Below are 25982 nucleotides of genomic sequence, written 5' to 3'. Positions count from 1 at the left end.
GTTTGACTGATGACGTTCCTAGTTGGATCCTGAGATTTCTGCAATGAAACCACCCAGCTCAGAGACTGCCAAGGACCGGCCAGCGTTGAATGTACCACCCGAGAGATCTCCAGAAGTGTCCGCTCTTCTGCATTCTTCATCAGCTTCTAGAAGCTTCTCAGGAGGGACAGATGGACCACCTGGACGGGAGGTCCATGCTTGAGAAGCGCAGTAGAATCTTGGCTCAGCTCCGGGTTCTGATTTTGTCAGTGGAAGGTCTCAAGGAGGCCCGTCCTTGATGATGATGGAGAAGCTAAGTTGTCTTCTCCATCTGGAAAGATTGTCCTCCTCCTCCTCCTCTTAATTATTCTAATTCTAATTCTTCGTTATTTTTTTAAATTCATTAAATTCTTTTAATTCTTTTTTCATTAATTTGTTTAAATTCTTCTTTTTCTACTTTAAATACTTCTGATTATTTCTAATTCTTCGTTCTAATTCTTTTACTTCATTAAATTCTTCTAATTCTTCATTATATTCCTCTAATTCTAATTCTTTTTCTTCTTCCTCCTCCTGTCTAATTGATCTTCGTCGTCTTCTTCACACGGTTTCTGGTCCTCAGCGAGGAGAAAGCCAAGCTGTTGAGGGATGTCATGGCCAAGATCGACGCCAAGAACGAGATTCTCGAGTATGTATGTTTCCATCCCGGGTTGGGGTGGGATGGGGGATCACAAAGCCCATGATGCAGAGTGGGGAAGGAAGAGGAGGGATTCTTGGCTGGGGAGTCTTTTGTTCACTTAGTGACGGTTCAAAGTTATGACGGCACTGAAAAAAGGACCATTTTCCATACAGCGTCTTTGTATCACATCATCCAAATTCACACATTTGATGACCGACTTGTATTTATGACGGTTGCAGCGTCCCGGGCTCAAGCCATCCCCTTTTGGTGACCTTCCGACGAGGGAAGCCTCCGATTCAGTTAACAACCTCGATGTAGGTGGTCCTCGACGTTACGACCGTCCTGGAGGCCAACATTTCTGGGGCTGTGAGACATTGGTAAAAAGGAGTTTTGCTCCATTTTACGTGCTTTCTGGCTACCGTTGTTAAGTAGATCGCTGCGGTTGATAAGCGAGTTACCCAGTTGTTAAGCAAATCTGGCTTCCCTGTGTGACCCCAGGCACTGCGACCGTCGTAAATATGAATTGGGATCTTAAGCATCTAAATTTTGATGGTCCAATGTCGTAAGTGTGAAAATGGTCATAAATTGCTTTTTTCCCTATGCCGTTGACACTTTGAGCAGACACTAAATGCAAACTGTTGTAAGTCGGGGACCTCCCTCTGCTGATTTAACTGTGAGCAATTCACTTAACGACAGTGGCAAGAAAAGTCATAAAACGGGACAAAATTCACTTAAGAATTGTCTTGGAAATTTGGGGGCTCGACAACCGTCATGTCGAGTACTATCTATGTGTGTTGAGCAAACCCAACAAATTGGGTAAAGTATCCTGAGAACATTCGAGCGACTTCTGACGGGAGGGTGCATAGAGAGAGTTCTCATGTTACGATGGTTCACTTAGTGACGGTTTGAAATTACAATGGTCCAGAAGGGAGAAGGGCCGTATTTCGCCCTTATATCTGTTCTGGTGTCCCCACCTTCCTGTGATCCAAACTCCTGATGCTTGGCAGCGGCTCACAGTTACAACGATTCAAGTCAGGGGGAGAGCCTGATTCGTTTAACGACTGTCACAACTAACATTTCATGAGCACAGAGAGTTGCTTAAGCACAGAGAGAGAGAGAGAGAGAGAGAGAGAGAGAGAGAGAGAGAGAGAGAGAGAGAGAGAGAGAGGGAGTGATGCTGTTGTCAAGGGGTGAAAGTTGCTTCTCACCAACATCTCACTTAGCGATGGAACGGCAGTCATAAGTCGAGGAAGGCCCACCCAAAATGTCCTAAACTGAGTTTCGTCCCGTGGCAGGCAGTTCATGGACTCCCTGCAGCTGGACCCTGAGACGGTGGACAATTTGGAGGTGTACGACCACATCCCGCCCGTCTTGATGGAGAAATGCGCAGCGCTCAGCGTACGCCCAGAGACCGTGAAAAACCTCGTCCAATCTATGCAAGGTAAGGGGTCCCAAAGGACGATTCCTGCCATGGGGTGAGGAGGGGGATTTCGGTTTGCCTTCCCACCTCCTCTTCCCCAAAAGGGGGCGCTCAGTTGGTGGGTTCGTTGTCTTCTCTGGCCTAGTGGGCTCTTCTGGGCCTGACATAGGTGGGGGCGAGGAAAAGAAATAAGCTTAGAGAAAACTGAGGACTAGCTGATTGGACATTTGGCACCTTCCATTAATCCTTCCTTCCTTCCTTTTTCTTTCTTTCCTTCCTTCCTTCCTCCTCTCCTTTTTCTCTTTTCTTTCTTTTTCTTTCTTTCTCTTTACTCTCCCTTTTTCTTTTTTCTTTTTCTTTCATTCTTCCTTTCTTTTTTCTTCTTTCCCTTTTTTCTTTTTCTATTTTTCTTTCTCTATCTTTTACCTATCTTTTTCTCTATCTTTTTTCACTTTTTCTCTCCTTTTTCTTTTACTTGCCTTTTTTCTTTCTGTTTCTTTTTCCATTTCCTTTCATCTTTGTTTCTCCTTTCTCTTTTCTCTCGTTTCTTTCTCCTCTTTCATTCATTCTTTTCTTTCTTTCTTCCTCCCTCCCTTCCCTCTCCTTCTCTATTCCTTTTCCACCATCCCTATCCCTCTTTTTTCCCTTCCTCCGTTCCCCTCCTCCTCCTCTCCTCTCGCCCTCCCGTAGTCCTCTCCGGCGTCTTCACTGATGTGGAAGCCTCCCTGAAGGACATCAAGGACCTGCTGGAGGAAGACGAGAGCGAGGAGCAGAAGCTTCGGGAGACCCTGGGCAAGGCCCATCCATCTCCCCCAGACCCCGCGGTCCCCTCTACTGGTGGGGTGGCCGAAGTGTCCAAGGAGTGGGCCAAATACCTGGAGGTCCACCAGAAGGCCAGCTTCACCAATACCGAGCTCCACAAAGCCATGAACCTCCACATCACCAACCTCCGGCTCCTCAGCGGGCCCTTGGAGGGAGTCAAGGCCACCCTGCCTTCCCCCAGCCTCTCAGAGGGTAAGGATCCAGCCCCCACTTCCCCCGTTTTGATTCTGCCCCCCTCCCAAGTGGTTCTTCCTCCCAGATGGACCCCAAAGGGCCCTGTGAGTAAAATTTGATATGGGTACCTTGAAGGTTTAAAGTTAAGGGTTAGGATTAGGGTTCAGGATTAAGGATTAGGGTGAGGGTTAAAGGTTGTTAGGATTAGGGTGGTGTTAGGGTGGTGAGGGTTGAGATTTGAAAATTAGGATTAGAATTAAGGGTTCAGGTGAGAGGTTAAGGGTAAGGGACTAAGGTTAAAGATTAGGAGCTAGGATTAAGGATTAGGGTGAGGGTTAAGGTTTAAGGATTGTTAGGGTTAAGGTTAAGGGTGGTGAGGGTGGAGATTTAAGGATTAGGATTAGAATTAAGGGTTAGAGGTTAAGGGACTGTTAAAGGTTAGGAGCTAGGATTAGGGGTTAGGGTGAGGGTTAAGGATTAAGGATTGTTAGGGTTAAGGGTGAGGGATTAGAGTTGAGGATTAAGAATGAGGAGTAGAGTGGAGTGAGGGATTAGGGTTAAGCATTAAGGATTAGAATTAGAGTTGAAGATTAGGGATGGGGATTTTAAGGTTAAGAGATTGGATTGGAGTGGGATTTAGTCTTAAGGATTAAAGTTTAGGGTAGGTTAGATGGTGAGTGTTAAGGATTAAGGGTTAGGTAAGATCACAGGACTTTCGTCATAATTGTGAAAATGGGCCATTGGTTCCTTTTTTCTCTGTCGTTGTCCCTTGGGCCCGTCACTAAGTGAAAAGTCGTACATTGAGGAGCACCCGTCCTCAGTTTCCCAAAAATGAAATTTGCTTTTTTGGCTTTGCTGTTGGAGTGTGCACGAACCGACAGCATCCTGCTTCGTCTTTCCAATTCAGGGGTTTTTCCCCTGGTTCTTTTTATTTTGTGGGGGGGGGGGAGAGAAACAGGGTGCAATTTTTGGAAGGAGGTGTTGACATCACTTTTAACCCCCCCCCCACACACACACCCCTGACTGTGGTCTCCCCTGCAGATGACCAGCAAGCCATCCAGAATGTCAAGCGTTTACTGGCCAAAGTGCAAGAAATGAGAGACCAGCGGGTCTCCCTGGAGCACCAGCTCCGCGAGATGATCCAGAAGGACGACCTCACCACCTCTCTGGTGACCACCAACCAGTCCGAGATGAAGGTGAGAAGCCGGGATGTAACCGTGGCTTAGGATGGGCCCAAACGGAAGGTCCTCGTGCGGCGGAGGGAGGGTCAGAGGGGGACGAGGAAGTCCTTGCTGGATTCTGTAGCAGGATCCTTCCCGTTGGTCACGTTTAAGAGGGGAGGACTCCAACTCCCAGAATCCCCCATCCAGCTTGCCTCCCTCTTGTTCCAGAAGCTCTTTGCGGAGCAGCTGAAGAAGTACGACCAGATCAAAGTCTACTTGGAGCAGAACCTGGCTGCCCAGGAGAACATCCTCAAAGCCCTGACGGAGGCCAACGTCAAGTATGCCGCCGTCCGGAAGATCCTGGCAGAGGTGGAGCACAAGTGAGTCTGGCCGAATCGGGCAGGATGAGGCGTTGCTTTGGCTGAGGGCACTGAGCATGAGTGGTTAGGAAGAACCCGCGCAACTGTTTTCTGGGAGGTGGGAGGACGTCAACCTGTCCACTTAAGATCTGTCCTGCATGGACATCTCGTTGTGCCGTTCTTGGTTCTCTCTGAGCCGGGGTCTTGAGGCCGTTAAAGACTGGATGAGAGCAAACAAGCTGATACTCAACCCAGACAAGACCGAGTGGCTGTTGTGTTTTCCTCCCAAAAATTTGACCAACGTACCATCACTAGGCTGGGGGGACAAAACTTATACCCCTCAGAAAGGGCCCGCAACTTGGGAGTCCTCCTGGACCCACAGCTGAGTTTTGACCACCATCTTTCAGCTGTGACCAGGGGGGCATTTGCCCAGGTTCGCCTGGTGCGCCAGTTGCGGCCCTACCTGAATCGGGAGGCCCTCACAACGGTCACTCGAGCCCTTGTGATCTCCAGGCTGGAATACTGCAATGTGCTCTACATGGGGCTGCCCTTGAAGAGCACCCGGAGACTTCAGCTAGTCCAGAATGCGGCCGCGCGAGTGATCGTGGGCGCACCACGGTTCGCCCACATAACACCGATCCTCCGTGAGCTGCACTGGCTACCTGTCGATCTCCGGGTGCACTTCAAAGTCCTACTCACCACCTATAAAGCGCTCCATGGTAGTGGATCTGGCTATTTGAGAGACCGCCTTCTGCCAATTACCTCCCTGCGTCCCATCAGATCGCATAGAGTTGGCCTCCTCCGTATTCCATCCGCCAGTCAGTGCCGACTGGCGACTACTCGGAGGAGAGCCTTCTCTGTTGCGGCTCCGACGCTATGGAATAATCTCCCCGTGGAGATCCGTACCCTCACCACCGTCCAGGCCTTCCGCACAGCCCTCAAGATCTGGCTCGCCCGTCAGGCCTGGGGATAAGTTTTTACTTTCGCCCCTCCCGAATGTCAAGTGAATGTTGTGTTTTACTGTTTAATTTATTCTCGTTCACATTTCTTTTTGTATTTGTCCTACACTCCCTTTCCCCTTTTATTGTAAGCCGCCCTGAGTCCCCTCAGGGAAAAGGGCGGCCTATAAATGTACAATAAATACCAAAATACCAAAAATTTATAGTAGACGTCTCACGGCCCAACTAGGAAACAAAATCAGTGTGAGAAGAGAGGGGGGTTTGTGGAGTGGAGGAGAACGAGGGGGAATAGGAAGAAAGGGACTGAGGGGGGTCCTGGGTGCTCTCTGAGCTTGGTGGTTCTATTGCAGATGTTTCATGACCCAGCTAGGTAACATTATCAGTGCTAGAAGGCAAGGGGTGTACAGAGAGGAGGAGGAGGAGCGTTAGGTTTTCTCGCAGATACAATTTTTGACTTACAACACTTCACTTAGTGGCCATTCGAAGTTACAACGGCATTGAAAAAAGGGACTAAGGGCCGTTTTTCACCCTTACGACTTTCCTGGGATCAAAATCTAGGCACTTGGCAAGCAACTCATCTTTACGACAGTTGCAGAGTCACCTTGTCCCACAAACCCCTTTGGCTCCAAGGGGAAAGCTCAGTTTCACTTAACAATGTGATGACTCGCTAAACGACTGCAGCGATTCACTTAAGAACGGTGGCCGGGATGAGGCTTGCCGATGAGAAATTCTGGGCTCAGTTGGAGTCGTATGTCGAGGACAATGTTGTAATCCTTGAGCAGGTCTGTTGTTAACATTGAACGGTTGTGAAAGGGACTGGCCGTAAATTGAGGACTCTGTTTTCATCTGCCGGAGGGAAAAATTGTTTTGGTCCTCTCATCCCTCTTTTTTTCACTCCTCCGTTCCTTCACTCCGTGCAGGTGGAACTCCACCCTCCAGACCTTGGTGGCTTCCTATGAAGCCTACGAAGACTTGATGAAGAAGTCTCAAGAAGGGAAAGAATTTTACGCCGACTTGGAGGGCAAAGTGGCCAAACTCCTGGAAAAAGCGCAGACCGCCTGCAAAATGGCTGAAACGGCCCGACAGCAGATCGTGGAGAAGTAAGCGACTCCTTATGCAAACGTGCCTTTCAAACAGTGTTTCTGGCTGGGGGATTCTGGGAGTTGAAGTCCAGGCATCTTATAAAGCATTCTGTTTCCAGAATTGTATGTGTGGGTTCCATGATTTATTCAAATTCTCTCTTGCCGTGGCCAATAATACTAAAATGAAATAATAATAAACTTGGCCACCAGTACTAAAAGTTACAGAATTAAACAATTGATAGTGTTAGGTAAGCTCCCCGTTGGGAGAGCGAGTACGTTCAGAGAAGCGTTGTGAGAGTTGTGTTGGAGAACACACAAACCAGCATACAGAGACACTGCAGTTGAAATAGGCTTTTACTTTCATGGAAATAGAGGTATCAGAGTCCATCAAACAGTCCAAGTCATACATGAATTAAGACAGTCAGTCATCAACGTCTTTCAGTTAAGGGATAATCCAAATAACAGTCCATAATAATAATAGTCCATAATCAAACAAACAGTCCGGTACACAAAGTTTGCTAGCAGTTGCAAAACTTACAATAGCTCAGGGCACTTTCTAACAGCCAGCTTCCAAAACACTCAGATCAGATCAGCCCAGCATCTAACAAACAGAGAGCTAACAGTCATTCTGGCTCCCTCTTATGGCCGATTGAGGAAAAACAGCAACCAATTACATTTTACAGTATGATTTAAAGAAACAGGTATAGCATTGCTATATGATTTATATATTGCCAATCCAACTGTTAGATTATATTCCTAACAGATGCAATATTGAATTGTGCTGTAATGAGTTATCCTGCAGTCAGTTGGCTGTGCCGAGTTGTCCTAGTCCTATCCAATAAGACCCCTGCGTGGTCTTTCAGCTCTAACTCTCTCAGCGATTTTCCCTACCAAACCTCCGTGCTCAGCCTCACCGCTTCCATCTCTGTGCTTCTTCCAACAGGGAGATGAAGAAGAAGGCTCCCTCACGGCCCACCACCTCGAAACCCGTCCTCCAAAAGAAGGCTTCGGAGGCAGAGTTGGCCTGCGAGCCACTGGGCCTGGCCTCCATCTCGCTGGCCGACCTGCCTGAGGAGCTGCGTAGCCTCCCGCCGGAAGTCCTGGCCGCTCACCTGGCGCAACTCCCCGCTGATGCTCTGGCCGCGCTACGTAGTGAGCCGCCTTTGCCCACCGCAGGGATCAGGAATCCTGCGGGTGAAGCCTTTGCGGGGGTCCTCCCGCTCAGGCCACCCTTTGACCCAGGCCAGTTCCCAGTAACCGGACCCCCTCCTCGACCATACCAGCCAGCCAGGATGTCCACTGCCTCTGGACAAGCTCCTTTCCCTGTACTAGCTCCCCGCAGCTCTACAGCGTCTCCTTTGCCGAATTCACAGGTCTACCCACCGGGGGTTGCCACTGGTCGAGTCCCAGCCCACGTCCCACATCAGCCGGTGTATCCAGGTCCACCTCTGCCACCTTCGAGGACATCCCCACAACACGTACCAATGTCTCGTCCTCCCCCAGGGTCGGTTTACGGGGTCGGACCGATGGCGCCATCTAGTGGGGTGCTGCCGGCTGGCCCACCCACCCCTCTAGCCATGAGACCGCCAATCCCGGTGTCTGGCCACTTTGTGGCTCCTCATTTCCCATCGCACACCCAGGGTGTACGGCCCGGCACTACCACAGTGGACAGCCTGCAAGCCCCCATCTCCAGTTGCACGGCTCCACAGGGGATGTCCGGGTCCCTCCCCCAGTGGGCAGGACCTCCTTCTCAAGGGGGCTTTGTGGGAGGGCCCCCAGGGTCTGCCCCTTACCCTTTTGCCTATGTGCCAGCAGGTACGGCTCCCTTCCGGCCTCCTTTCTCAGGCCCTCAGGCCCAACCTGGCTTCCCATCGCAAGGACCAATCCATCCATCCTCCGATCGCCCTGCTTGCTTGCAAACGATGTCCAACATGCTACCCTCACAGCAGCAGCAGCAGCAGCAGCCAATGCCCCACTTCCTGCCCCAGACCCAGCAGCCACAGCCAGCCTTTCCACAACCGTACCCATCTCAGCCTTCAGGCCGACCGGGGCTCCCGAATCAGGTCGCCACACATCCCGCTAGCCAAGGACACCTCCCACATCAGCTGGGGCCTCAACATTATCAGCTGCCACCGCGAGACCCACTGCCGCCACATTCAGGGAACCTCGCCTTCTCCGCCCCGGCCCCAAGAAACATGATGGGCCCCGTCCAGCAGGTCCCCCTTCACCGTCACGGTGCTGCAGCACCCCTGGCATTTACTCCAACGTCGGCCCAGATCCCGGGAGTCCCCGTAGGGTTGGCCGGCCCTCAGCCACCGCCTCCAGTTAGCCATCCTCCCCTCCAACACGTTCCTCCTGCCCCGAGTTCTGTCGGAGGGGCTGTTCCCCCACCGGCTCCCTCTCCTCGCCCTTCCATGACCCTCCCACCCCCCTGCCTCTTGCCCTCCCAAATGCCCCCCTCCTCGCTGACTCCCGGCCCCCCGTCCTTGTCCCACGCGGCCTCTGAGGTCCCCTTCCAGCGTCCGAGCTCCTCGACCGATGACCTGCTCTCCTCCAGCCCTGAGAGCCAGCATGGGGGTCCCAAGGCCCCCGTCGGGCAGCCCCTCCTTCAACCCACCAAGGCCGATGCCAAGGACGGCTTGAAGCCCAAAGCCGTCCAGCTGATCGAGAACGACCCGTACGAGAAACCAGAACGTCTTTGGCGCCTCCTGTCCGAGCTAGAACGTTTCCAAGAAGGGGTATCCCGATTGGAGAAGACCCCCGCGCCAGGCACGGTCAGCGAGCTAGACAATATCTGGAAAGAGCTTCAGGACACCCAGGAGAAGGATGCGCGGCAGCTGTCAATCGCCATCGCGCGTTGTTACACCATGAAGAACCGACACCAGGACATCATGCCGTACGACCGGAACCGAGTGATCCTTCAGTCGGGCAAGGATGATTACATTAATGCCAGCCGTATTGAGGATCTCTCCTGCTACTGCCCCACCATTATCGCCACGCAGGCCCCGCTCGTGGGCACCGCCTCGGACTTCTGGCTGATGATCTACGAGCAGAAAGTCTCCCTTGTGGTCATGCTGGTCTCAGAGCAGGAGATGGAGAAGGTGGGTTGGTTGCTGACGCCCGTGGCTTTGGTCGGAAGCCTCCAGGCCTCTTGGCAGTCTGCTGACCCAGACGACGTTCTGGCGGCACACGGAGATGGGTCTTTGATCCAACGGACCCTCTCTTGAGCTTCGGACGTTCCCAACCAGCTGCCCGGGGCAGCGATTTGGGGAGATGCGTGGCATGTAAATGTAATAAAAATCAATTAAATACATTCCTAGATCGGATGCAGTGGAGAGGGGCTATCGAGCAGAAGAGGGTGACTTCAGAAGTGGGGTGCCCTCTTCTGCTTTGGGGGCAGAGAAGGGTCAGGCGCTGCCTTTGACAGGAGACAGGATGGGTGGGGGATACTCTTTTCCCCCCTCCCCTTCTCTACTTCCTCCCCTTTTCCGTCTCCTCTTTCCCTTCTCTTTGTCCTCCTCTCCGCAAACTCTACTCCCTTCTAGCCCTGATGGCGTTACCCAATTGGGTCTGCAAGAAAACAACCCAAGTTCACAGCTCTCCAAGGATTCCCTCAGTTCTCTTCTGAAACCCCATCCTCAAATAGCACTGACGACGTTCCGTAGTTCAGTCATGGAATGTCTGCAGGAAAACCAGCAAGCTCAGAGACCACCAATAGCAATAGCAATAGCAGTAGACTTCTATACCGCTTCATAGGGCTTTCAGGCCTCTCTAAGCGGTTTACAGAGAGTCAGCATATTGCCCCCAACAATCTGGGTCCTCATTTCACCCACTTCGGAAGGATGGAAGGCTGAGTCAACCCTGAGCCGGTGAGATTTGAACCGCTGAACTGCTGATCTAGCAGTAGCCTGCAGTGCTGCATTTAACCACTGCGCCACCTTGGCTCTTGCCAAAGTCCCCCACAGTCATTCTCCTCTGAAAACTCCACTCCCTTCTAGCCCTGATGATGTTACCCAGTTGGGTCATGAAACAGCTGCAAGGAAACTACCAAACCTAGCACCAAGGATTGTGCAATCCTCCTTTTCCTCCTCTTTCTCCTAGCACTGATAACGTTACCTAGTTGGGTCATGAAACGTCTGCAAAAAAAAAGCAGCCGAGCTGAAAGAGCACAAATAAATTGGCCGTAACTGGCTTTTCCCATTCTGCTTGTTCAAATCAGGACTCTAACATCCATCCTCCTCAGCTCTCCTGGATGGGGTTGGCAGGATGAGAAGCCACCCTCTTCCACACCTCTTGAGTTCTGAGCTCAGCCCCAGCCAGAAGAACAACGGCTGATGGAGCTTGGAGTCTTGTTCTGAACAAGCAGAAATCTCCCCTGGGACCCCCATCTTTGGAGGGGAGTCTCGATATCATCTCCCCCCTTAATTTTTTTTCTCTCCCTCTTGGCTCGGCAGCAAAAAGTGGTACGATACTTCCCGACGGAGCGAGGCCAGCCCATGGTCCACGGCCCCATCACCCTGGTCCTCACCAGCCTGAAGGCCACCCCTACCCACCTGGAGAGGATGATCACGCTGCAGTTCTGCGATCAGAGTCTCAAACGGACTGTCATCCACCTTCAATTTTCCTCTTGGCCAGAGCTGTATGTAACCCTGTGGGCCGGTGGGAAGGGGAGGAGCCACCCAGAGTGGAGTGGTGGGTGGGCCAGCCTGGTTTGGGGGGGCAAGAGATGGGTGAGAAGTTTTTCTGGGCTTCGGGGACTGGTTTCATCGAAACTGCTGGATCAACTGATCAATGGACAGCAGGCAGGATGAATGAATGAATAAAAATGAAAAAAAAAAAGAATGAATAAAATGCATATGTATTCCATAAGTCAATGGGGGAAGGGGGAACCCCATCTCAATGAAGTAATGAAAAAAAAATGTATGAATGGAACGAATGAAAGAAAAAACCCCATGTAAATTTAATAAATGAACAAATGAATGGAAAAGGGTCTATAAATGTAGCAAGTGAATGGGAAAAAGCACATGACTGAATGAATAAAGTATAAATTGAATGAATGAAAGACAAAAAAATCCACATGAATTTAATAAATGAATGAGTAAAAAGGGCATATAAAAATATAACATAAAAAAACATGAAAAATGAAAAAAGCATATAAATTTAATGTGTGAATGAATGAAAAGCTCCATACAAATTTAATGAAAGTTAAAAGATGCATATGTTTAATGAGAGAATGAACAAAAAGATGCATACAAATTTAATGAGAATGAATAAAAAGATGCATATAAATTTAATACATAAAACCACCTGAAAAATGAAAACAGCGAATAAAAATGAGCAAAGGAACGAAAGAAAATACCATATGTAAGAAAGAAATACATAAAAAAAATTAAGATTAAATTTAATTTGATTGAAAAGGAAACCTAGGGTATAAACTTTACTATTGAATGAAAAAAAAAACATGTATGAATAAGTGAATGGAAAAATACATGTAAATTAAATGAAGGAATTAAAAAGGCGCATAAATTTAATGAATGAATAATCCACATGTAAACTGAAATGGATAAATGAAAAGTGTATAAATTGGGTGAATGAAAGAAAAATACATATATAAAGAATAGACGATGGCATGAAAGAAGGAATAAACAACATACAAATGAATGAATGAAGCAATGAATATATAAATTGAATGAATAATTGAATATCTCACCTATTAAGTTTATCTGTGGTATTTTAATTTCATTCACTCCATTTTTTATGTTTTTCGTTCACCCCTTGAACTCTTGCTGAAGGGGCCTGCCGGACAGCAAAGGAAACCTACTTCGGTTCATCCAGGACGTCCACAGCCATTACCTACATCAGCGCCCCCTCCACACCCCCATTGTGGTCCACTGCAGGTAATACAGGGGAGTGGGCCGCGTGAGGAATGCCCCAGAGCTTTGGGGTATCCAGGAAGGAGCCCACTGCTAATCTTGCCCCTGTCACCCTGGGTCTTTTGGGAGGGCATATGGTAGTTAACCGCAGCCAACAGTCAATTTGCTTCGGCCAACTCGGCCAATGACACTGGACAAGGGTTAAACTAATATGAAAGAAATGGTGGGATAGAATTGTTACGAAGAAAGGATGCAAAAGGAGGGACAGAGTGAAATGGGAATGACCGAAATGAAAATAATTACTTTTCAAAATCATGAGTTGGCGGTGGTGAGTTGATTTTGGCATCCCGCCACAAATGGACCATGCAGAGTTCTCCCCGCAGTGAGTTGGCTGCGTCGAATTGTTGGGGTGAGTTGTCGCGCAGCTAGTTCTCCCATGGCGAATTGACTTTGGCACCCCGCAACAAGTTGATTGTGGCGAGTTATCCCGCGGTCGAGTTGGTCAAAGCGAGTTGTCCCGCAATGACTTGGCCGCGGCAAGTTGTCCCGCGGCAAGTTGGCTGTGCTAAGTTGTCAGTCAGCGAGCTGAGTTTGCCATCCCGCAACAAGTTGCCCATGGAGAGTTGTCCCGCCGTGAGTTGATTGCGGCCAGCGGTTCCACCGCAAGTTGGCTTCGATGAACTGTCAGGCGCCAAGTGTCACACGGTTATTTTTGACTGGCACGTTGTCCCCATGCGAGTTGTCCTGCGGGGAATTGACTTTGTCATCCTGCAACGAGTTGATGATGGCGAGTTCTCCCTCAGGGAGTTGGCAGTGGTGAATGGTCACATGGTGAGTTGACGGTAGCGTCGCTGCAGCGAGTTGGCTGTCAGGCCCGGAGGCCATCTTTTCTCTCGGGCCTTTAGGGCTGCCACACTTAGTGCTGTGGGAAACTGGGTGCAGGGATACCTAGCCATAGCAACATTCTTTTCTCTGAGAGTCAAGGGCATCCTGCCCTGCACCCGGAGTGGCGTGACTGGGAAGCTTCTCCAGTTGGGACGGTGCATTGATTGGGCCGTGTGGTGGACATGTGGGGGCAGGGGAAAGGGCTTGAACTTCCTTTTGGGTGTGGAAAACCTGGAAGCTTTCAGATTCAGATTTTCCCAGATATGCCAATATGACACCTCTAATAAAATGGAACTTTGAGGAATTTCTAGCCTCGGAGTCTTCTTTCTTTGGGGGTGTTCCTTGGAACCCTGACATTGGCCGTAGCGAGTTGTCTGTAGTGAGTTTTCTGTAGTGAGTTGTCCGTAGTGAGTAATGGGCGCAGAGAGGCTGTTGGCCACCAGGAGGTGCCTGAGCCTTGGACCAGTGGGGAGGAGACAAGGGAGTATGATCCCGACGTCATGCATTGGAGCAGTGGGGAGGAGCCAAGGGAGTTGTTCCTGGATGCCCGGCAACGAAGAGCTAATAGGCATAAGGATCAGTTACGCAGTTTCAGGAGATAATTGCACTCAGCTGGTGGCAATTAGGCTCCTCTCAAGACTATAAAAGGAATGATTGTGCACACGCCCCTTTGCAGGAGTCAACGTATTCACTAAAGTTGGAGAACTTTCGTGGCTAGTTTGGCAGGCTGGATTGCTGCCAACATCTTGTCTGTGTGTTAATAAATCCTTGCAGTATCTTTGTCTCGGCGTTCTTTGGTGTAGGACAAGGGGGCGGGGGTGTCAGAACAGGTTCCCATCCCAGAATGCAGCCTTTGCATAAATCCCCCACCCCACGGGTTTAGCAGATTGTTCAGCACCGTTGGAGAATGGATGCGCGAGATTTTTCTGAACTGATCTTCGGTCTCCTTCCTGGCAGCTCCGGCGTGGGCCGCACAGGCGCCTTCTGCCTCCTCTACGCTGCCATGCAGGAGGTGGAAGCCGGCAACAGCATCCCGGATTTGGTTCAGCTGGTGAAGCGCATCCGTCAGCAGAGGAAACACATGCTGCAGGAGAAGGTACGGAGTTGGGCGGATCCCGGCTCCAGGATAGCGGAGATGGCCAGCGCTGGGGATCTTGACGGACAGCTTCTCTTGCAGGTCCACCTCAGGTTTTGCTACGAGGCGGTGCTGAAACACGCCGTGCAGGTGTTGCAGAGGCACGGCGTGATGGCTGCGCCTTCTGCCAGCAAGCCGGCCAGCAGCGGCACCCAAAAGGTGAGAAGGGGAGGGGTTGCCTAATGGTTGGAGCGAGGGGAGGATTTGGGAGTAGGGGGAGGCAGCCCCTTGAACCCCTGCAGATGCTTCAAGAGGGGGGGGGGGAAGAGACTGAAGGACCTGGGAGAAACAAGCTCTTATTTAAGCCACGTGTGTCCTGAATTCCTGGGTGGGGAATCCTGGGAGTTGAATTCCACAGATCTTTAAAAGGACCAAGATTGGAACCCCATCATCCCCGTTTTAGTTGCTGACCTTTGCACTCCAGGCAATCCTCAATGTACGGCTGCAACTGTGCCCCCAAATTTATGTTGCTAAACAACACTTTGTTAAGGGAGTTGTGTCCCGTTTTATGCCTTTTTCTCACCATGGAGGTTAAGCGAATCACGGAAGTCCTTAAATAGGTAACCCGGTTGTTAAGTGGATGTGGCTTCTCCATTGACTTTGATGGTTAGAAGGTCACCAAAGGGGAATCGAATGACCTCGGGGAAATGAAAGCCAGTTGTCCAGCATCCAAACATCGAGATGCTACAGTGTGAAAACTGGTCATGTCCGTTTTCATTGCTGCTGTAACTTTGAACGGTCACTAAGTGAACTAGTGTAAAGTCGAGGACTGTGTACTCTGTTCAGCCTCCCACTCTCTTCTTCCAGGTGTATCTCCAGCAGGACCCCCAAGATCTGGTCTTGGGGGGTGACGTCCCCATCAGCTCCATCCAAGCCACCATTGCCAAACTCAGTATCCGGCCTCTCCCGGGCGGCGCCGAGCCTCCCCCCAATGGCCGAGGGTTGGAGGTGGGACCCTCTCTGCCCCCCTTTGATGCCGCACTCCTGCCGGCATCATCTGCTGCTACTCCGCGAAACTTTCCCGAGCCGGGCTGTGTGGAGAGCACTCCGGGGTTTTCTCCGCCGGTCACACCTGCTCCGGCGTTGCCCGAGACAATGGCGGCTTCGACCGTCGAGAAGAGCAGCTCCATGGAAGAAGAGAGAAGTGAGGAGAAGGTGGAGAGTGTTCCGAGGGTAGAGCCATTGGCGCCTACGCAGGCCCTGCCTACCTCCTCCTCCTCCTCTTCCTCCTTGGAGCTCCTGGCTTCGCTCACCCCGGAGGCCTTTACCATGGACAGCTCACTTAAGGGCCGACACAAAGTGAGCAAGCAGAGTTTCCTCCAGCCACAAAACGGGGAGGGTCTGCGAGGAGCCCTTCCCAGTGATGACCCTCTCAGCAAGCTGGATCCCCTCTGGACCCTCAACAAAACCTGAGCGGATGCAACAGTGGCCCCCTCTCCATCCTCCTAGACCTAACTTCCTCGTTTCTGGTGGAGTTCCGGCAAGACGGCGGTATCTCGGTCAGAGACCGGCCATCCCAGGTACGCCATGCTGCCTCTGGAACACTCTTGCCGTGCTTAAGGGTTGTTGAAGACCCGGCAACACGGTGATTCCGGACACTCGGAACGGTTACTGGTTGCCTTTTCATCCCGCCTCCTTTCAGCCCCAACCAGGGCCACCGACCGGGACCGGGCGCTTGTTACGGTTCGCCTTGATGGCAGGGCAGTTGAGCCGAGAGCAAAGCTGTGACGCCAGCCGGCTTCCTTATGCCCGCTCAAAGCTTTAGGGGCTGATGGGAGGGGGGAGCACGGACGGTTCAGCGGTTCAATACGCACACTCACCCCACGGCCGTACTCTCACCTTAGTCTCCTGTTTTATGGCGGGTAAACTTGGGACAAGCCACTAAAGGCTGGGGTCTCCTACACTACCGGTTTCTCATTCCTTCCCCCTCCCCCCCTAACAGTTGGTAGGACTTGAGATGATCCAGTTGATCCTGCCAAATTGGGGAGGAGGGAAGCAGGGATCCCCAGTTAAATGCGAAAGCCTTGGTTGACTCTCGGTGGAATCTGGCATTTTGTTTCCTCCCCCCCCCCCCGGTTTCCTTATATGGCCAGATACGGTTTCCCAAAGGTTGTTTTTCTGTTGTGTACCCCCCACCCACCCTTGAAATGCCCAGGCCCCTGATTCAGGGCCCTGGGAGTCCCCTGCTGTTTGGGCCACCCTCCGTCCAATGATGCTGAATATTGAGCCACATGGGCTACGGAACCTGCTTTAACAGCTATCGAAAAATGGGTGCAGATGGTGTTTCCCCCAAAGCAGGCGTCCCACACTCCAAGGAATGGGGGACAGCGGGACAACTAAAACGAGCTCCCCCTCTCCCTCAAGACAGAAAAGCATGGGGAAGAGACTGGCTGCTTTCTGCCCCAAAGAACATTGATAATGTTGCAGGTTCCACCAACCATTGCTTTGCCTTGACCATTCTTGGAAAATATTTATAATTTTTCTTTTCTTCTTTCTTCTGTACAAATGTTAATATCGGCTTCTGATTTTAAAACTTTCAGTGTAACTTAAGAACCAAACTTTTTCAGTTCTTTGCTACGAAAGCAAATAAAGGGGGCGTTGGAGATGGTATCGCTGTCAGATTGTTTTTCCTTCTCCCTTAATTTAACATTTAACTAATTAAATTTATTGACCTCCTATCTTATCCACAGGGGCTTAAAAATTACTACAGCCTGTGTCTGTCTGTCTGTCCATCATCTATGATATTCCTGCCACCCTTCTTTACCTGTATCTATCCATCGATCCTATCATCTATATCATGAACTCCCTATCTCTATCTTCACCCATATCTATCATCTTCCTATCTCACTATATCTATCCATATCTGTCTGTACACCTGGCTCTATCATCTCGTGGCACGACAAAACCGCGCTCGACTAAAGCGCGCTCGATTTAACCGCATCGCTGACGTCATTAACAGGGCGACAACAGCCAGCGCGGAGAAAGAAGGGCGCTTTAAATAGCGCTTTGAAAGCAAGCCGATTCAAGTTAAGGTAAGGGTTAGCTTTAGGGTTAGGTTAAGGGTTAGGTTAAGGGTTAGGGTTAGGATTAGGTTTAGGTTTAGGGGGGTTAGGTTTAGTTTTAGGGGTTAATTTTAGGTTTAGCGTTTACAGCGTGCTTTTTTCTCCGCGCTGTTGTCGCGCTGTGATGACGTCAGCTACGCGGTTTCGTCGAGCGCCCTTTAGTCGAACATGATTTTGTGGTGGAACCCTATCTACCATCTCCCTCTGTCTATATCTATCAATTCATCCATCCGTTATCCATCTACCATCTATCTATATTAGTCAAACTCAGGGCCCGGGGCCAGATTCGTTCCACAGAGTGGTTAGATCTGGCCTCTGGGCTCACCCTGGAAACAGCGAAGGACGGGCTCGCAGTGCCTCTCCAGCAAAAAGGGAGCTTGGGGAGGATGCGCGTGGCCCTCCCAAGCTCAGTTTTTGCTGTCAGAGAAACAGAGCGCAGGAGTGCTGTCGTAACCTATGACAGAACCTGGGAGGGCCAATGTCGCTGAAAATGGAGCCTCATTAAGCTGGCTACTCCCACCCTGGCCATGCACCCTCCCCCCTCCCCCCCCAAAGTCAAACAACCCTGATGCGGCCCTCAATGAAATAGAGTTTGACATCCCTGATCTATTATCTATAGATTATATCTATCTATCCTGTCATCCATCTATCCATTTGAGTCGTTCTCCAGGTATTTTGCAATTGCCCACTAGACTCCTATAAATATTGATGTTATTATCCTATGTATTGGCCATTCATCTTCCACAGCTGACTGGAATTTGGGGGAGCCTAGGGGGACCTGGCTAGGCACTAGATGCTATTTTGGGGCATAAATCTGTCACTCAAAACGTACGGTGACACCTCGGTATTCGACTGCTTCAAAACTTTTTGAATTTGGTAGTCAACACATTTTGACACAAAAATGCCCTGGTGCTCACCTTTGTCTGGTACTCAACACAGTGCAAAAAGAAAGTAGAAGACAACCACAGAGGGGCGAAAGGAAGTCGGCCATGCTCAGAAGATTGCCGACATAAGAAAAGGGACTGATAGGAAGTCCTTTCCTACTGAAACGAAAGGTCACAGTAAATCACATGGTTTGTTTGCTACTCTTTTTAGTGCTCGTCGCACCTCCCAGAACCAATTAAGCACGAGTACCGAGGTATCACATTTCTGTTTTTTAAAAAGGGAATTACACTTATTTGAAAAATTAATCCTTCAGCGACCCTTTGCAGTTAGAATTCTGCCTTCCTAAGCAAGCCACATTTTTCTTGCACCCATTTCCACGTTGCCGGTAGCAAAGCTGCATGAAAAGAATTTTAAAGACATTACGGTAGTTTCAGAACCTGGAAGCGTCATGGCGAGAACAGCTGGGGAAATAGCGAGCTCCGCGCAGCTATGCAAAAACCCAGCCGGCAAGCCGCTGTCGAGATCTCGGACCAGAACCATCCTGAAGGGTTGGGGTACAAGAAGAGGAGTTTCGGACAACTGCGAGGAACAAGGCAAGCTCCTCAATAAGTCGGAAACAAGGTCTTCAAAGATCGACGGTGGGAGTGTCAGCCATCAGCCATCTTCAAATGATGCTCTGAAGCTGGGGCAACCGGAATAGGTTTGGGCAGGAGTGGTGTTACGGATGGAGTGCTGGGACCAGAGAAAGAGTGGCCGAAGCAAGGGTAAAAGATTTTCACTTTGGAGCTTAATTTTTTTGTGGAGCTTAAAATAGCGGCTCAGCGTCATTCGGAAGATGGAGGGAGGGAAAAAAGGGGGCAGAGGGAACCATCAGTGGTTAAATACCAAGCCCAAGAGGATTTTGATTAATAAAATTAGAATTGGAAGAACTGAAAACAAAAACAAAAAAAAAGGAAAAAACTTGGAAAATTTGTGCATGGATTTAGAGCTTTTGGTTTGGGTTTGTGGTAATTTTTCTGACGTGGTTCGGTTGCATAGAAGGATTCTAAAACCCACCTACCAGAGAAGTACAATAACATTTTGAAATAAACCCTTGCAGTAAAAACCTGACCACAGACGAGAGATACTGAGAACGTTGAAGGAGGGTGCGGTCCCTGTCTTTTGTCTGACTTTGATTTGTTTATGGTGGAGGAAGAAAACGAAAAACTTTTGAAGTGGACTGGACTACTCTGGGACCTGATATAAGGTGGAAACAAGAAAGACTTAACTGGTAAAATTATAAAGACATTAAAAGTGTGTTAAATTTGAGCATGGAGGGTGGGATGTTTGAGGAACTTGTTGAAATGCTAAAAGATGCGTGAGCAACATTAAAGGGGCCAGAAAAATTGTTGAAATATAAAGAACAGGAGATAGAGGAACTTTGCAAGGAACACAAATGAGAAACAAGAAGTTAACTCTGTAGAAAAAGAAATAAAAATTAAAACCAATTAGACAATGCGATTGAGATTTACAGAGGCATAGAAAGAGGATAGAGGGGGGAAAAGGGGGAGATGGTATCCAAAAAAGAAATTAGCCAAAAATAAAAGAGAAATAGTGGGAAGCAAAGAAGAAAAAGCCTCGGGAGGGTTATCCCAAAAATATATCGAAAAGTGAGAGAAAAGAACCAGACGAAAAGAAAGAATACATAGGGAAAAGGGCGGGGGGAGAAACGAGGAACGGGATCAGTAAAATAAAATGAAATGTTAATCATAGTAATGGTATGTAGCTAATTAAGATGTAAGTGAACTATATTAATATTGTTAATTGTGCAAATAAGTAAAATGTTGATTATATAAAAAAAAACAACTTGAAGATATGTTACTTATAGAAAACAGATGGAAATGAAATGATAAATTTGGTTTATTTCTAAAGGGATAAAAATGACATGCTTTTTATGTGTATATATATATAAAAAATAAAAGTTGGAAAATATGGGAAGATAATATGGCTAAAATGGGAAATGGAAATATAATGCAAAACGAATTATGTATATGTGAAAATGTTAAAGGGGGGGGAAACGGACAACATTCTGTTTGCAAAAGAATTTTAAATATGTAACAAAAAATAAACAACTTTGTTTGAGAGAAAAGAAAAAGGGAGGATGCTGGTAGTTTCTTCCTCCACTCTCTACTTCTCCAATCTTTCCGGCCTTGTGGATCAGCAGGGAGAGAAGAGGGGATGTTTCCACGTGGGGGGCAAGCCAGTGTAACCCCACGCAAGCAGTGGGCACACGTGTGCTTGTGTGAATGGAGCACGTATGTATGGATGTGCTCGCTGCTGCTCGGACAAGCTTGTCCACTTCGGCGGCCTGGTTCTGAACAGCTCAGGGCCCAGGAGTGAGCTGGGGGTTGCGGGGCCCCTGCTCTAGGGCAGAAAAACGAGTTTTCAGTCTCCCCCCCCCCCAAAAAAAACCACAGGAGGCATGAAGTTAGTTCTCTTTAATGTGCCTTTACACATTACAAAACACAATCGCGTATAAAAGCATCCACCGTACAGTCGAAAGGGTACAGCAGAGCTAAGGCCACTGGAGGCATCGTATGGGCACTGGACCCCAATCCAGGAGGGGGGGGGATGTGGGAGGGCAGGGAAGAGGGGCTCGGTCTGTCTCGCTTTGCACTGCCTTCCTTGGCCTTCCCCACTTTGAGATGCACGGCCTTCATTCAGAATAAAATTTACTTAGCAACCATAAAAAATTTAAAAACGACTTGAAAACAAAACGGGGACTTGCAAGCTGGATTTGAATTTCTGATGGTCAGCAACCCCACTGTGGTCACGTGACCACACTTGGGCCCCCGGCCATCTTTGCAGCATCCTAGGAACCCATCCCCCGTGGTTCACCTGACCACAATTTATGACCCTCTTGTCCATAGGAACCACTTCCATCTTTCGGCATAATTGTGCTGTGAACAATGGGTTCACATGAATTTTGCGGTGTTTTTTAACAACCGCTGACAAAAATGTCGCAAATCGGTCATACGATTGTGGGATGCCGCGAGCAAACTGGCCCGTTTTACAGCTATCGTAGGCAGGCTGTTGTGGCCATAACTCGAGGACCGCCTGTACCCTGAGTAGCTGTGAGAAGTCCACATGTCAAGAAATGGCTATGGTTAAAAACACCGGGGAACGGTCCAGCCCTACCCGTGATAGCGAATCTATGGCACGTGTGCCACAGGTGGCACACGGAGCCATATCTGCCAGCACACGAGCCATCGGCTCCAGCACACGTGTGCGTGCTGGCCAGCTGATTTTCGGCCTTCCGGAAAGCCTCCGGAGCCTGGGAAGGGCGAAAATGGGGCCTAACAGAAGTTCGTAAATGATCTGTTTCCTGCTCCTGGAGGGCCTCCGCGGGGGACCAAGGGAGGTTTTGCATTATAGGTTCCGGCATGCGTGCGTGCTATCGCACGCTCGCGTTTTTGGCACCCAACAACAAAAAGATCAGCCATCACTGCCCTACTCCATTCGGCCTTGGGTGCAAGGCAGCCAGCCTCACCAGGCGAGCCCCCAAGTTTCCTGCTGCCCGTGAGCGGGGACACCCCCTCCCTACAAGCAGCGGCCCTAAACTATAAATAAGCTAATTCCTACGTCAATGGCTTGAAATTAAGAAATGAACCATGGATTCCAACTGTTCTTCCCCAACACTTGTCTCTCTTCGCCAACTCAAATTCCCATTCCGGTTGGTTCTCCCAGCGTGGCACCCACTTAGGTTTACAGTACTACCACTGGGTGTTCAGGACACCAAACTACATTAGTGTTTCTCAACCTTCGCCACTTGAAGTCCGGACATCTTCAAGTGGCCAAGGTTGAGAAACACTGCTCTATATGATGCTAAACTGCCTCATCTCGCTGCGGGAACGCTGTGTCTGTCCAAGGGCGACACTGGATCCCTGAAAACCGTTGTGACTCGATTGAATCGTGGTCTGGGAAGGCAAGGTTTAGGTTTAGGTTTAGGTTTAGGTTTATTGGGATTTATATGCCGCCCTTTTCCCTGAGGGGACTCAGGGCGGCTTACAACCACAGGGGAGGGGAAGTGCAAGGTCAAAACAAACACTTTGTGAACAAAAGAAAAATAATAAAACACAGCTTTCATTCAGCAATCAAACACTCGGGCGGGTAATTGGAAGCCTATCCCCAGGCCTGCTGGGAGAGCCAGATCTTGAGGGCTGCGCGGAAGGTCTGGGTCGTGGTGAGGGTGCGGATCTCCATGGGGAGCTCGTTCCATAGGGTCGGGGCAGCAACAGAAAAGGCTCTCCTCCGTGTGGTCGCCAGTCGACATTGACTGGCAGATGGAATTCGGAGGAGGCCCAGTCTGTGCGATCTGATTGGTCGATTTAGGGAGGTAATCGGCAGAAGGCGGTCTCTCAAGTACCTAGATCCACTACCATGGAGTGCTTTAAAGATGGTCATCATTATCCTGAAGCGCACCCGGAGACCAACAGGCAGCCAGTGCAGCTCGCGGAGGACAGGTGTAACGTGGGCGAACCGAGGTGCGCCCACTATCACTCGCGCGGCTGCATTTTGGACTAGCTGTAGTCGCCGGATGCACTTCAGGGGCAACCCCATGTAGAGCCCATTGCAGTATTCCAGTCTAGAGATCACAAGGGCTCGAGTGACTGTTGTGAGGGCCCCCCGATCTAGGTAGGGCCGCAACTGGCGGACCAGGCGAACCTGGGCAAATGCCCCCCTGGTCACAGCTGACAGCTGGTGGTCAAAAGTCAGCTGTGGATCCAGGAGGACTCCTAAGTTGCGGACCCTATCTGAGGGGTATAAAATTTGACCCCCCAGCCTAAGCGTTGGTGTATTAGCCAAATTATTGGGGGGGAAACACAACAGCCACTCGGTCTTATCCGGGTTGAGCACCAGTTTGTTAGCACTCATCCAGTCCTTAACGGCCTCCAGACCCCGGTTCATCACGTCCACCGCTTCATTGAGTTGGCACGGGGCGGACAGATACAATTGTGTATCGTCCGCATATTGATGGTATTTTATCCCGTGCCTCCGAATGATCTCGCCCAGCGGTTTCATGTATATGTTAAATAGTAGGGGGGATAGGACCGAACCCTGAGGTACTCCACATGTTAGGGGCCTCAGGGACGATCTCTGCCCCCCCACTAACACCGGTTGGGACTCTCTCCATCTTTACTGGAGTGGGATGCAGGGCACAGCAATGCTCACAGCCTGCGAAGCCGCCCTGAAGTCCACGCTGGGCAGGTTCAATGCCAAAGCAAGGGGGTAGTTGGAGGCATCCCGTCCCTAGTCCTTAACCTCGGTTCGCAGCACCCAGTGAGCCGGTTTCCGTATCTCGGCTTACGGCGGGCAGCATCTCTTCCCCTTCCCTTCCCCCTCACGTGCTGGAATAAATAACTATGTACAGCAGAAATAAATACGAGAAGGAGTAACGGCACCCACTTTTTCACGCCTGCTGCAGCTCACTTGCCGAGGCCTTCGAGGGGGTTGAATTGATCCGGCTTGTTTCGTAACCTCTTTCTGAAGACTTCCAAGCACTCCCAATGAAGTGGCTCGGGAGACGAAGGGCGGGGGGGGGCGGGCGCTAAGAGGGCACTGGGGAAGTCCTCCCGTTCCTGGCTCCCAGCTGATTCGTTTTGAGGACTCCTGCGTGGCCAGATTCAGCACCCGCCCCAAATTGACCACGAAGGAAACACCGCTGCCGCAGGATTGTGGAAAACTGCCCTGTCTGGCTTTCCAATTGTTCCCCAGTGGTCCACCCGCCGCAGCCCTTCCAGAATGGCGGCCCCGGCCTCTTGCCGCACCTTGCCCACAAACCCAGACAACTGGAAGATTCAACACTGGCCTCCTTCCCATTCTTCTACTGGACAGGAAAGCCTGCCAATCATCCTCCCTCCGCCACCGGGCTTCCCGAAGCGGTTGAAAGGGATGGGACGGGTAGGGGTTTCTGGGTTCTCCTCATCTGCTCTCCCTCCCCTTTCAGTCTCGCTTCTCAATCACCGACGGTACATAAACCAGGTTGAGTTCGCTGCCGAAGTTGCAGACGATGGCCGCGTTCTCCAGCACCAGGATCTGCCGGGCCGGCTGCGATTCGTTGCTCTTGCCCAGGTATACAGTCTGCAGCAGGTCTCCGTAGCCGATGTCCCAGAAAGAGACGCAGCCCTGACCGCCAGTGACCAGCAGATTATCTGAGATCACGCCCAGGCTGGCCCCACAGCCCATGTCCTGTGTAGAGGGCAAAGGGGGGGGGAGAGGAGATCAGAGGTGGGACTCGGCAGACTTGAAAGGCCTTTGATAGCAGCAGGCAATGCCAAACCAACAAGGTTTGCACTTCCCACGTTCAAAGGGTCTACCCCAAAGGTACTTAGGCCTGGCTCACGGGGCCGCTCGGGAAACAGTGAACAACTTGGCTACAGTGCCTCTGGAAGCAAAAGCGGACCTCGGGAGGGCTGCGTGTGACCCTCCCTAGCTCCGTTTCCGCGGGAAGAGGCACTGTGGGCTGTGTCCGTTGCTGGTTGTTGGGCGTCCCCATGGGTGAAATCTAAGCACCCCGTGGCAGGATCTTGCCTGCGGGCCTTGAATTTGATACCCCTCATCTAAACCGCTGGGCCGTGGAATGGCCAGCTCAACGTCACTCATGTCGGGGGCATCGGTGGTGTCGTATGTGAGGCTGGAGGGATGAGTGATGTTGAGCTGGCCACACCCAGCTTCATCACGCCCTCCCCTCCCCCCACCAAAGGTCAAACACAACCCCTGACGCGGCCCTCAATGAAGTTGAGTTTGACACCCCTGATCTACACCACTCGGGTAGGGAAGCAGCACAGGGGATCCGCAGAAACCCACCTGCTGAATGGAATAATGCTTGATCCCCGATGCCCGGTCCCAGATGCTGATGACGTCATCCAGGCCGCTGCTGATGACACAGGAGGTGGTGCAGGTCAGGGACGTGACATCGCCCCGGTGCGCGCAGATGTGGCTCACTCGGCTGCCCGTCAGCACGTCCCAGAGGCAGATGGCGCCGTCCTGGCCCCCACTCGCCAGCACCATGGTCTGGAGGGGGAACAAAGAGGATCAGCCCTCTTTGCAGCCTCAGCCCGGGGAGGGGAGGGGAGGGGAGGGGAGGAAGGAAGGAAGGAAGGAAGGAAGGAAGGAAGGAAGGAAGGAAGGAAGGAAGGAAGGAAGGAAGGAAAGAAGGAAGGAAGGAAGGAAGGGTGGTGTCAGGTCTGCACTCGTGTTCCTTTTGGATATTTGGCCTGCCACACTTCTATTCTACTATGCTGTTTCCATAGTGGGGAATTGGGAGGGGGAATGTAGCCATAACAACATTCTTTCTAGAAAGCCAAGGTCATCCTTTGTCTCTGCACCTCTGCACCTGACCAGAACTGGATGGGTGGAAGCTGCCAGTGTGGCAATGGGAGAATGGACCATGTGATGGACTTGTGGGTGTGGGGGAAAGATCTTGAACTTTAACTTGGGTGGGGAAAACTAAGAAGCTTTCAGATTTG

At 50.5% G+C, this 25982-nt stretch overlaps 2 protein-coding genes across 2 annotated transcripts in view; one reads left to right on the top strand and one right to left on the bottom strand.

Moving 5' to 3' along the window:
• The window catches only part of PTPN23 (protein tyrosine phosphatase non-receptor type 23), a 30812-nt gene extending 13677 nt beyond the window's left edge, over positions 1-17135 (top strand). Inside the window, exons 14-25 of the mRNA XM_087712358.1 lie at positions 599-664; positions 1951-2096; positions 2766-3089; positions 4113-4267; positions 4463-4614; positions 6473-6652; positions 7578-9735; positions 11089-11273; positions 12427-12531; positions 14350-14488; positions 14570-14686; positions 15335-17135. Coding sequence (XP_087568484.1) covers positions 599-664; positions 1951-2096; positions 2766-3089; positions 4113-4267; positions 4463-4614; positions 6473-6652; positions 7578-9735; positions 11089-11273; positions 12427-12531; positions 14350-14488; positions 14570-14686; positions 15335-15940 — 4333 coding nt within the window. The 3' untranslated portion in view covers positions 15941-17135. The remainder of the gene's footprint in view (positions 1-598; positions 665-1950; positions 2097-2765; positions 3090-4112; positions 4268-4462; positions 4615-6472; positions 6653-7577; positions 9736-11088; positions 11274-12426; positions 12532-14349; positions 14489-14569; positions 14687-15334) is intronic.
• Positions 17136-23635: 6500 nt separating this feature from the next.
• SCAP (SREBF chaperone) overlaps positions 23636-25982 on the bottom strand; it is a 43221-nt gene continuing 40874 nt past the window's right edge. Inside the window, exons 22-23 of the mRNA XM_087712354.1 lie at positions 25321-25527; positions 23636-24702 (exon numbers count right to left, since the gene is read on the bottom strand). Of these exons, the coding sequence (XP_087568480.1) occupies positions 24457-24702; positions 25321-25527 (453 nt within the window). The 3' untranslated portion in view covers positions 23636-24456. The remainder of the gene's footprint in view (positions 24703-25320; positions 25528-25982) is intronic.

The sequence above is a fragment of the Thamnophis sirtalis genome, unplaced genomic scaffold (assembly GCF_051295495.1).
Source record: "Thamnophis sirtalis isolate CommonGarterSnake01/CBP01778 unplaced genomic scaffold, rThaSir2_p1.2 scaffold_4, whole genome shotgun sequence".
In the NCBI taxonomy this organism is placed as follows: Eukaryota; Metazoa; Chordata; class Lepidosauria; order Squamata; family Natricidae; genus Thamnophis; species Thamnophis sirtalis.
Note: the sequence above shows the minus strand (reverse complement) of the source record. Positions and strands in the feature narration are given on the sequence as shown.